At 32.3% G+C, this 13083-nt stretch overlaps 2 protein-coding genes across 2 annotated transcripts; both read right to left on the minus strand.

Moving 5' to 3' along the window:
- Positions 1-1513: 1513 nt before the first annotated feature.
- HELRODRAFT_161170 (hypothetical protein) lies at positions 1514-6012 on the minus strand (the record flags this gene model as incomplete). Its single annotated transcript, XM_009021120.1, has 5 exons — positions 1514-1618; positions 1801-1914; positions 2156-2312; positions 4563-4666; positions 5938-6012. The coding sequence occupies 5 exons, from the start codon at positions 6010-6012 to the stop codon at positions 1514-1516; spliced, it is 555 nt and encodes a 184-aa protein (XP_009019368.1).
- A 4371-nt stretch (positions 6013-10383) lies between these two features.
- Positions 10384-12546, minus strand: HELRODRAFT_161171 (hypothetical protein; the record flags this gene model as incomplete). The annotated part of the gene is made up of 2 exons (XM_009021121.1): positions 10384-10503; positions 11884-12546. The coding sequence occupies 2 exons, from the start codon at positions 12544-12546 to the stop codon at positions 10384-10386; spliced, it is 783 nt and encodes a 260-aa protein (XP_009019369.1).
- Positions 12547-13083: the final 537 nt, after the last annotated feature.

The following is a 13083-nucleotide window of genomic DNA, read 5'->3' on the forward strand; positions in this document are numbered from 1 at the left end:
GAACGTTGCAACTCTGACGCCAAACATTGCCATTTCACGTTCTTTACAGAAAGTTTTAAATTTAATTTTGTTTGCACTGCAGTTCGGTCTGTTAATCATTTATGTATTTTTTTGATAATTCAAAGTATTTGCTTCCAACCCATGCAGCCTAAATAGCTTTTTCTTAATTGCTTACATAACTTAATAAACGATCGCATTATTTCTTATTATGGAAAAATTAATATGTATGAAAATTTAAATCATTATTGCAACTACAATACTGTAATTTTTGTAGCTGCGGCTCATGGTCCATTGTTCATTTTGAAACTTTGTTTACACAGCAGCGTTTTGTTTGGTTCCGTTCGTTCACACTTGTTTCATTCATGTGGGCAATTAAATTTTTACATAAAATAAAAAATTTATTTTAGCTACTGTTTTTATATTTATTATTATTATTATAATATTTATTTTCATATTTAAATTTTTATTTAAGATAAAATACTTTTTTCAGTTATTGCATGCAAGCAAACTAAATTTAAAACTGATTTGAATGAGGAGGTCAAATTATTTTGTTTGAACCCTCCCCGTCTCCAAGAATATTGGATAGTCCTATTTAATTGAAGAAACTGTTTATAAATATAAAAATTTATCAATGTCTGTTTTTGTCGATGTGTAGCACTTCATTTTTTGCAGAAATTATTTACTATAATCAAAATTCTGGGTTGCTGTAAGACGAGCAAATAAATCTACTGGTCTCAGTTGAATCTCTGGAGTCCTTTGCGGATCGTGGCTTGTGTGCTTCTGGTGTGAAAGAATGTTGTTTATGTTGCTGCAACAAATAAAATCGTACATCTTAATCATGACATGAATAAGAAAAGTAAAAGAAAGAAAAAATTGATGTATAGATTGGGATAAAAAACAAGAAAAGTGTAAATAATGATACGAAGCGGAAGGAAACAGCCATGCAAACATTTTACTCTGAATCGTGAGAGAACGAACTTCAGGTTAATGATTGATAGCTACTTAACAACTTAACTTTATTAATCATAACATTTATTTCCTATCGCAAAGATCAGCAAAAACTCTTATGAATACTCTTTCTCAAGCATGTAGGACTCACTATGATCCACGGCTTATGCTCCTGTGTGTTACGTGACATTTTGTTTATTCTTGTCCTGCTACGTTTAATATGTGCGTGCTATTTTTAAAACTTTATAATTTATCATAAAACATACAAAGCGCAATTTAAAGTTTCAGCATTTTTTCACAAAAAATTAAATTTTCAAAATGTAAACAACACAAAACTAAATGAAAAATTAATTCAAGTTTAATGTTTAATCACACTAGTCCAATGCAACAATAAAAACAACCACGACATACAAAAAAGAACAACTGTTTGCTTTCAACTTTAATAATGACGTCGACGATGATGGTATTAAAAACCGTTTGCTATTGGTTGACCTGTTTAGCAGAGAAGTAGAAAATGTGCGCCGATTGGTCGGTAAGTTTTTTATTTGATATAAATGGCTTCGCTCTAATTGGCTTGTTTCTCCGAGATGAATGTCTGATTGGTTGGCACTTGAGAAGGGGTCGTCAAGAGAGAAGGCAAAGCGTGGGGAGTGTAAGGGTTTTGGAGGCCCTGGTAAGTGAAAATTTACAATACATTTTAATTTGCATATTTTTCGAATTCAATTATTTACGTTAAAATGTCATTTATCTTTGAAAAAAATTGGAATGGATAATTTGCTGAGCGATGTAGTAAATTAATGAACAGGGGTCAATTAATTTGTGCAGTCGACACTAACTTAATTTTAATTCAACCGTGATTGATGACTGGCCTATGGAATTCTCAGTGATCAATTTGTATTTTTTGAACGTACTGTTATTTACGTGGTTGATGTTTAATTGAATTTCTGTTACTCCGTTAGGCTTTTCCTAGAAAAATTAAATAAAAATAAATTGTTCAACAAAACGAATATGGGTATATACATAAACAATATTCTAACCAAACATTGAATGCAGTTAGGGGCATGTATATGTATATGTACCAATGTATCAATTGAACAAAAATATTAGGTTAAAAAACATAATAATAGCTAAATTGCGTTTAAAAATGAGACATAAAATTAAAGTTGGCACCGATAGAAGTGAAAAATCTTTAATGACAGAAACAAACCATGATGACCGTCCAACAGTTATCAACAACCTGACCACCGCCCAAAGTTAAATTAGTGGACTCATCCAAGATCCACGTGACGGTTGAAGGAGGCGGTTTGCTGTTAATGTTGCAAGTTATATTGGCACTTTGTTCATTTGGGCTGAGGTAGATAGTGCTGGGACATAAAAACAATTTTGGAGGATCTGAATTTGTGTTTAAGAAGATTATTTTAATCTCATTCGCAATGGAATAATTTAGCCAGAGGCGAGATTAAGTTAGAAGCGTAGCCAAGGTTGGAGGCTTTGGACTGCAAACTTTCCAAAGAAAATTTTGATAAAAATTTGACATTTAGATCAGTCTAGCTAAAAAAAATTCTCAACATATGACTCAGTTTTTTTTGACGTGAATTATTAAAATTTAAGTTGTACAAAAACTCAGGAGTTTTTTCAGATGTTGTATACATGTACTGAAACGTTAATAGTAATCTATTTTATAAATTCAAAATCTTGTCAAAAATTCTAAATTTAATTCAATAAAAATTTATATAGTGTAAAATTTTAATTCATATTTTTTTTGTAATTTAATAATAAAGTTTTATCCAAAAATATTTCATCAAAATTATGTGCACCGGCTCTAATCTCCAAGTCAGAATCAGAAAAACTCCAAAATGATATTTTAAAAATAAAAGTATTAAAAAAGAGTTTTAAAACCGCAATTTGTATCATAATTGTGTGCATTCGTTTACTAAAAATTTCAAATTTATGCGTAATTAACAGCAATTAGGAATGTTTTTCAAGAATACAAATTCAAATAACATAATTCAACCGTGACAAAAATGAGAGCTTAAAAAATGCTCGGTTTATTTTAAAAGCACAAAGTACCGAGGAATGAATTTTTGGTGGATTAACTGTCCAACCACAAATTGTGGACGTCATTGACTACATTTTAATTTATAAAGTAGACAGAATAACACAATCTAAAACTTAAAATTTTTACCGCGGTGCTTTTAAATGAGTGTATGTCAGGCAATAGTTTGTAATTTTCATTTGCCAGAGTCGAGTTAAAAATAATTATTATTATAATAATAAAAAATCTTATTTTTAAATGTTAGTTTCAAATGATACCAAAGAAGTTGTAGCTTGAACATGGTCGTTAAGTAACACCTCAAAGTAAGAAATCATGTCTCTACCTAACAACCCATTGAGCCGTGTACGAGCGCGAACTGAACGATAGTTGGGGTTTTCAGTTAGAACAAAATGAAAATGAAAAATTTAACAATGTAGAAATAATGCCTTGATGACGTGGAATCGCGAAAAATTTTCGACTAAAACTCATTGAAAAAATGCGACCTATCTCGACGAATATTATGACGCAGTAAGTGCCTCACCAACAAACAGAGCAGTAAAATACTAAAATTTTTAATAGAGCGTGATTATCTAGCTGAATGTTACGTTCATTTAAAAAATAAAATAGGTTGGGTTAAAAATTAAATTAGCGAAAAGCCGAGGAGTGAATTTTTTTGCATCACAAATAACGCACGCACCTGTTGGGCTCAGGAAATGTGGTGTTAAATTAGACGAAAGTGTAGAAATCAGTAACAAGAAGGCATGTGGTTTATTATTTCTCTATTTTTTTCTGATGTACGGTCCTATTTTTTTTAGTGCTTTTTAAATATTTTTTTTTTCAAAAGTTAAATTAAACGTTCGTGTCAAACAGCGTAATGAAAGTACACTTTCCCTAAATGAAATAAAATAACATTAAAAAAACCTACACTGCACATCCAAGAGAGCTATGTTCTCCATGTACGTAGGATGATGATGGCGATGGTGGTGAAAAAAACTTTGTTGCTGTATGTTTTCATGTTGTTGTTCGTGTTGTGGTTGTTGTTGTTCGTTTTGTGGAAGTTCATAATGTTTGTGCTGTTGTTTGTGTTGTTGTCTGTGTTCTTGCTGGGGTAATTTTGGTTTCGATTGTTTACGAGGAAAGTGATTAATACCCGTTATTTTCTCTTCTGAAAGCGCATTATGAGAATTGTTTTTCGAATTAGTTGATGATAGGGAGAAATAGGGTGAAGATAGCGAAGATAACGATGATGATGAGGAGGAGAAGGAGGAGGAGGACGATGATGTTGATGATGACAGCGTGGATGTTGATGATGGTGACGACGACGAAGGAAAGATTACCATAGTTGCCTTGCATTTTATGCGTGAATCGTCGTGCGAGTTGTCAACTTGAAAGTTTTTGCAAACACTGTTGTTTGATATTTATTATTATTTAGATCAATCGACATTTTAATTATGAATTGGTCAATTCAAGATTTGCGTACTTTTTCACTTATTTGGACGTGTTTGAACACAAATTTTAATTGTTGCAAGTAAAAATTTAATTTAAAATACAGAAATGCAATGCCAACTTGCCTACCGACCTCTCAGTTTTGTACGTCACGGACTTCATGCCTTTCTCTCCTAGGAGTACTAAGCTTGAACTGACAGAAAAGTTTTTCGTTATTTCGTCGTTGCCAAGGAAAACCTTTGGAGAAAAAAATTAATGATAATTATTTTAAAGCAAACAAACACCGTTATAAAGGCTACGTGTTAACTTGGTTATACAGACAGACACACAACTGTGCGGCACATCCATTCCAGGCGCCAGCCGAGTTGACACAACAACTTCATATCGTACAACCAAATCGCATTACACAAACGAACCTACGGCAATCAAATACGAATAAATTAATTCACTTCTGACAATATGTACCAGTATAAATCAAAAATAATGAATGCATTTGCAAGTGAATGAACGAACAACCCAATTCATACTTTAGATCGGTTGGGTAAATTGCGGCACGAAGGACGGGGCAGCCCCTTTCATGCGGCCCACAAACATTTTTCAGAATCAGTTTCACGTTTAGGAAAAATAATTTTTACATTTCTTTCAAAATTTAATTTTAAGTAATCCATTAGAACTCAAGGTATCAGAAGCATTGGGACAGAGCACTGTTTTCAACATTTATAATTTCTTGCCGGAGTTCATTTGAAAAGCTTGGTTGTCAAACATTTCCAGATATTTTGTTTCTTATATTTTTTATGAATAAACATTTCTTTGCTTCAATATAAATAAATGTAAAGGTAGGTCAACGCTGAATTGAATTTATTTTGAAAGCTTTAAATGAGAATAGCAGTCTCATCACAATCTACAATCTACATACATTCGTACGGGTATATTTGTCCTTTCATAGGCTTACTTTTTATTTTATAAACATTTGTACAAAAACATTCGTAAAACACGTAGATGTAGTGTAAGTCTTAGAATTTTGCGCGGACAGCAACCGAACCAGGTTGGCGTGCTATAAAGACGCAAGACACGGTACTATTGAAACATCTTACCGCCTGATCTTATTCACAATTCATTGCATGTTGTTTTTGTCGACCGATAAAATATTGTAGGGGATTTTGCACTGTCAAGCTAAATTAACCGAAATCCGGCCTGCCAATGAAGAGCAATTTCTTCGCTACTCATTATTTATATTGATTGTAATGCAAAATGCCTAACATGATTTGTTTTGTTATCTAAACAAAATTAACATCGTTAAAATATTTTAATTTTATACCCCAATGAATCAAAGTAAGTAATTCTGATATTTCCGCCAATTTTTATACAAGCATTTCAGTTTTATAAACAGAAACACCCATAATGAAGCTACTTATAAGACTGTTTGGGAATGCAAAGACACAAATATAATGAACGTATCACAAATACAAATCACAAGTGTGCCTTCCACAAACAAATACAAAACACACGTGTGCATTCCTGTGAAACACAGCATCATTTGTTGAAATCATTATGAAATTATTCATGCGTTTGAACCAGTGCATTTTACAAAGTGACTCAAAATATGGCACTTCTACCGTCTAGGCCAACTTGACAGCTTTGTTTTAAAAATTACACACATTTTTTTTTCTCAGACACCTAAATTATAACTCCGCCAGAACCATTAAGCCGGGAACGCACATAAATAAAAAGGTGTCATCAAATAAATATTTTTTACTTAAAAAGGTTTCAAAACCGTTAATAAATTTACATTTGAAAAGCACACAACTAGTTCTACATAAACAACATTTGGATACGCGATTTCAACCTGTAACTAACTAAAGGTTTCTTCAAACGTCTTTTTATTAATGCACACTAACTGCGAGTAACACACGCACGCACGCACACACACACACACACACACTTGTCCATGGTTGGTTCGACAGGGGAAATCTTGTGATGGCTGGAAGTCGTCAGGTCAAACTTTATTCACACACTTTTTAAGAGCAGAATATCAGTACAGTATTTTGACGTTTATCAATTTCAAATAATTTATTGTTCTAGTTGCAATATATCTTGTCACATTGCTAATAAGTAGGCCTAACAGGAAATATTATTTTGCAGTCAAAAGAGTAGATGTTAACTGGTCGAACTTGCAATAACAGACGGGGCATAAATAATTTCACTTGAATGGTAATCTGTTTGGAAGATTTTACCTGTCTTGTAGCCAACTGAAACAATTTCTCAGAATGGCCCTGTTTCTTGCGACTAGCAACATCACTAAGCAGAAATTGGAATGTTATGCCGATGAAGTTATTACGTTAAAAATTTGTACCAAAATTTTAAATGATTCAGCATTGATTTTTTAAAATTTCATTTTTTTCAATAGCACGACAACTTGTTTTATTTATTTATTTAACAATTTTTATGTTTCAAAAAATAATATTTCACTAAGATTGTCAAGTATCTTCGAACATAAAATGCAGAATTTAGTCATCTGTTAATTGTCAAAAGTTACTGTTCGTGTTACGTGAGCGTAGAATGTAATCACCGACGAACGAGTGGAAACTGGCCAGCACTCTTAACAATGGTCATCCTGAAATGTTATTGGTCAGATTAACAAGGCATAAACATAAAGTGTCTGCCTGCCAGCATCGACATGGACAATCGGACAGTGTGAACGCGGAAAGAGCAAAAGAGACTTACAATAAAATGCCTGCCAAGGTTGTGCATTTTTGAAATTATTATTTCTTTGCTGATTTGTTGACGGTGATTTTGATACTTTTGCTAGATTAGACAAATGTAATGTATATGAAAAAGTACTATTTTAGAAATTAAACTAAAAAATAATGAAAATATAACATTAATGAAAAGGTTTCAAAAAATCTACATAGAGACAAATATTTATCTAAATATTTTTAAGTTATGATAATAATAATAAAAATTATAAAAATAGTAAAGATATAGTTTTGAAACTGAAATGGATTTTTGTATAAAATCATATATAAATGAGTCATGGAAAGAAACGTGGAACGAATAATAAGTTAACTTATTTAAACTTATTTAAGACACTCGTCTGTGACAATGGCCGTGGATGTGTATTGAGTGAGCTGGCTTCCTGGCTGAGCTGGACATAAAAACATGATGGTATGAAAATGAGCTAGAAAGTGCAATAAGAACAAAGAAGAAAAGTTAGTAACAGCGGGTGTTATCAAAAAAGAGGTTAGAAAATTTTACAAAGAATTAAGAAAAAATGTCTGAAATAGAGGTAGTTACAGAGCGGTGAGCACAGAATAAAGAGTTGCAGTTGTTCATACGAATGATTTGGTACTGATAATCGAAGATGAGATCGGCGTTTGTCAAAGGCCAGAGTTTATTAGAAAGGATGTGACCAATGTTTAATGTCTTGTCAGAAATCATATCATATCATGTTATTGCGGAGTTATACCTGTCTTACTTAAAGCAGCAGTTGATGTGTTGGAAATGCTAGTAGATCATTTCAGGATGGGCCCGCAGCTAAACGATTTTAAACTAGGATAATGGATAACAATAATAATTTTGACAACAATAATAATAATATTAATTCAAACTTAATTATTTGACACAACGTATAAAATATCAAGATAAAAACCTGCCTGAGAATAACAAAATAAAGTGCATATAATTAGCAAAATATCTTGAATAATAATAATCATACAACAATAAGCTCCTTAGTTTTCCGACACCCGCATAACTTACATAGGCTGGCTGGCTGGCTGGCTGGCTGGCTTGGCTCCTAACGATGTTGCATATACAACACTCTCAACCGTGCAAAATTTGGCAAAGTGCTCCTTACATCACGCACACATTTCTTAACCTCTAATAAACTTTTCTCTCTACCCTTTCTTGTTATTTTTTATGTTCGTCGTCTGCCACTTGTAACGCGCATAATGCTCTAATTTCACTCATACTATTTATCGTAATTAATATCTTTTTATGAATAATTAAATGAATTATTTTATGTTTTAATATTTTTGACCGTATGGTGTAATAAGCTTACATAAACACCTTAAATTAATTTAATGTATCTATGTAAACTTGCCATTAAGAAGCAAACAATTTTTTTTGTTTGTAATTGTTAACATGATAAAAAGATAATTCAAATTTATGATTTAATAAAATAAAATTTTATAAGATATTATTTTATAATTTATACATAAAATTCAAATTTAATAGAAATTGCGTTAAAATTAAAGTAGACATTTATTATTAAAATTTTATGAATCGCGCGTGGCTCGAGCGTAAACATTCGGCAGCATAGTGCGAAGTACAAATTTAAAATGTTTCGAAATAAAAATGTTTTTTTAATTGCTGGCAAACAAAAATAAAAAGTGAAAAATTTTCTCAGCTGGTTTAATTTCTGTGTTTAAATATTTTTTAGAGAAAAAATTTTTAACGACAAAATTATTATGTTGCGTGAATTGCTTTCTAAAATGACAAAAACAATTCATGCAAACTGAAAAAATATTTTTCCAAAGATTTTGTTATTGTATACAGTAAAATTTTTTTATCTAGAAATATGTTTTTTATTATGCGGTAGAAGTTTAAAAATATAAATTGAGAAGTAACGTACGTACTTTTTTATTGTTCCAGTTTTTCGTCTCAGTGAGATTGATTTGACAGCAAATCGACTGTGAAAGCAACTTTTATTCGCCGAAACAAAACTTTTTGCAAATTGGAAAATAATTGAACGCCTGCAAATGCTGCCTACTTGGACTTTTTTACTACATTCCATTATTTTTAATTTAATTATTTTTAATTTTTTAAATTCTGTGTGATGTTTTTGTGTGACGTTGTTTTTTTTTGATGTTGTTTTTGTTTCTTTTTATGTTTGGGCCACACTTGGGTAAAAGCTTTTAATTTTTTGCCGGCTAAATTGTCACATTTGTTGATGGAATAGTGTTCGTGGGTTTGAAGCCATTAGATGTGATGATGATGGTGATGATGATGACGTTGATGATGACGATGATAATGATGATTATGTTTATGATGATTGCGATAATGATAATTGTGATAATGATGAAGATGATGAAGATGAATGTCGGCCATCATGATGATTTTGATAACTTTTAATGGTAGAGCTTGGTAGATATTTCTTGATTATGAACGATAATAAAGTTTCAACGAGTCAGTAGATGAATCCGTTAACAATAATAACTCATTAGACGAGTGAATGGTAAAAAATGAAATGGCTACTTTGATTGAACGGTTGTGGCAGGCTGGTAGCAAGCAATCACTCTCAGACAGTCATCGTCGTACGTTCATTATGCGTCTGTCATATCTGACAGCATATCACATTCATCACAATTATAATTTCACCGAAACTCGCAAATGTTCATGATCGTAAATATATACACGCATATATTTTTTTTTCTTGTCCAAGTATGATTGATTGAACAGCTTTTACCTTTATTAAAGATACTTGAGGTTTTGATTTTCATATTGTTTCTAATGCTTTTAAAATGTTAGACTGATTTTGGTAAAGATACGTTGTAGTGTTGTTGCCTACCATACCAATACAACATGCTCTCTATATACATTAATTGAATAAAATCTTAATCTTTTTTACTCTATGTATTTCTTGCATTTGATAATTTTGCCTTGCATATTCTGCGTTTGTCAGATTTTGATTTTTTAAAGAGCAAAAACTATTACTCTTCTATCCGTGCCAACCGATAACATACAAATATGGAATCCTTTTTATTAGATTTATCAGCAATTAGTTCAATCTTTTCAAGCTGATATTTCAATTTTTTAATTTCTGTTAAAAAAGAAATTTCATTATTCTTCTTTATAAAAAGTTTGTTAATCAAAAAATTAAAGCCCAGCCACTTAAATTTTTCTTAAGATTCCCAAGAAATCTATCCTTTATTCCGGTAGAAGTGAATTTTATCATTTTATTTAACCATTTTGGTGTAGGTGAACGCGTTATCAATTTTCCTCTTTTTGAATCGCCAGTGAAAACTTCCTTCTGCCACTTTACGGTTTGTGACGTCTTGCAAGCAGAAAATTGTCATCTTCGGATGGTGCCGGATCACTCCGTCAGAAAAATCCGAGATCCATCCCAATTCTTCAACAAAGTAGCAGCGGACATTCAACCGGCAGGGCAATCTCACACTAATACGTGACGTAATTTCAGATTTTTAAGTTTTTAGAGCAGAAAAAAGTTTGGTATATATACTTCTAAATGGAGAAACAAAAATAATGGTTGCTGCATTCATATAAGTTTGATCAGAACAAAATTAAAACTGCATCTCAAGAATTAATACCTCAACTAGATATAAATTCTTGAATATTAGAGTCTTGGTAAACACAATCGTAAGACGTCACTTAATTATATTTATTTTGAAATGTTTGGCAAGTGTTTTGTGTGCTTCATCAAAAGAGCGGGCCAGGAGCTTTTACTTCCACCACTCAACATTTATTTTAACAATCGAAAACTATAAAACTATAATTTGTAGTAGGGCCTTTGGGTCAAGCGAAACAAGTTGTGGCAGAAGTCAAAAATAATTGCACTTTGTCACTATCCATCTATTATAATTATTAATGATATTTTGTGCCAACATTAACATTCTAAGTACTCACAATAGCAACATTTACTTATGCAACCGTAAATAAATGACCTAAAACCATCAATTCTTATTTGAAGCGATTTTACGGGCTGGTCCATTAAAATTTCGACCAAATTAATGGCAAACAAACAACAAAATTACGATCATTATTTTCAAAATTTTAAGAGTTTAAAACTAGCAAACTCTAGAAACAACATCCAAACATTCAAAAAATCTCAAAATTACAACAAAACAACTCAACAAATTTGTAAGCAACTTCAGCAACAACAAAATGTCCAAGCAAGATCGATATAAAGAAGCAAATGTGCTGAACAACATATCAAATAACTTCAAATCCCATCACATCACATCACGTCACGTTTTGTAGCATCATATAGCACAACATCACATTGTATAACATCACATCATATCATAATATCAATACATCATATCCCTGTCCCACAAACAAACAAATGGATATGTTGAGGAATGAATGAATGAATGAATGAATGAATGAATGAATGAATGAATGAATGAATGAATGAATGAATGAATGAATGAATGAATGAATGAATGAATGAATGAATGAATGAATGAATGAATGAATGAATGAATGAATGAATGAATGAATGAATGAATGAATGAATGAATGAATGAATGAATGAATGAATGAATGAATGAGTGAGTGAGTGAGTGAGTGAGTGAATAATGAATGAACAAACAAACAAACAAACGAACGAACGAACGAACGAACGAACGAACGAACGAACGAACGAATTAATGAATGAATGAGTAGTTGAATGAAACGATAAAAAAAATAAATGAATGAATGAAGAAATGACTAACATGGATTTGTGGAACGGGGTAGCCACTAAAAACCACACAGATGAGTTCACCCGGTTTGCCTTCTACCATGCGTACGCTACTCAACTGCCGATGCCTGTAAAGCGATGTTTCTTCGTCCGACCAAATTGTGTTGTGGTTGTCGCTGGCGTGGTTGTGGCTGTTGTGGCTGAGGTGTTTGGAGTTGTCGTTGTGACTGATGTGTTTGTGGTTGTTGCTGTGAATGATATGTTTGTTGTTGTTGGTACGTTTCAAGTTGTTATTAACACTGTTGTTGATCGTATGATTGACGTTTGTGTATCTGTTGAATTGATCGTTAATGTTGAAATTACTGATGTTGTTGTGGTTGTTGTTGTGGTTGTTGTTGTGGTTATTGTAGTGTCGTTTCGTGTGAAAATGTTTGACAAGCGTTTCAGTGTTTGTTGTAACATTAATGTTACTCGAGTTTTTGGAGTGGCGATATTTCACGTTAATGTTGTTAATGTCGTTGTCACGATTGATTGTTCTGTGAGCGATGTTTTTGATAACGTAGTTTTTGTTGTTAATGTAATCGTCTGGATAGCGTTCATGCTTGGCTATATTGGCTTGGTCTGAGACTTTCTTATTTGTTGAGTTTAAAAACAGTTGAACGTGCCTGTTTTGATTATTCAAACTTGTTCTTTCCATTTTGTTGTTGTTGTTGTTGCTGCTGTTGTTGTTGTTGTGATTCATGTTGTTGTTATCTTTATACATGTTAATGCTAGGATGTGTGTTTGCTTTCATAAATTCTTTGACTCGAAAATTCCTCGCGTTATTAATTTTCTGACGGCCAATATTATTAGAATATTGTCGCTGGTGTTGTGATTGTTGCTGTGGCTGTTGTTGCTGGTGATGTTGTTGTTGCTGGTTCGGTTGTTGTTGTTTAGGCAGAAGTTTGTAATGTTGGCTTGTTTTATGTTGCTGCTGCTGTTGTTGCTGTTGCGAAAGAAATTGTTGTTGCTGTAGATGATGAAGTTGTTGTTGCTGTGTATGATGAAGTTGTTGTTGATGTGGATGATGAAGTTGTTGTTGCTGTGGATGATGAAGTGGCTGCTGTTGACATTTTGCATCGGTGTTCTGATTTGTGTTCTCTTCACAGTTTTCTGAGACACGCCTTCGATGACAATTGCGATGATGGCAGGCTAGATGGCATGGCCATTTTTCTCCATACTCATCATTTTCTTC

The sequence above is a fragment of the Helobdella robusta genome, assembly GCF_000326865.2.
Source record: "Helobdella robusta unplaced genomic scaffold HELROscaffold_3, whole genome shotgun sequence".
In the NCBI taxonomy this organism is placed as follows: Eukaryota; Metazoa; Annelida; class Clitellata; order Rhynchobdellida; family Glossiphoniidae; genus Helobdella; species Helobdella robusta.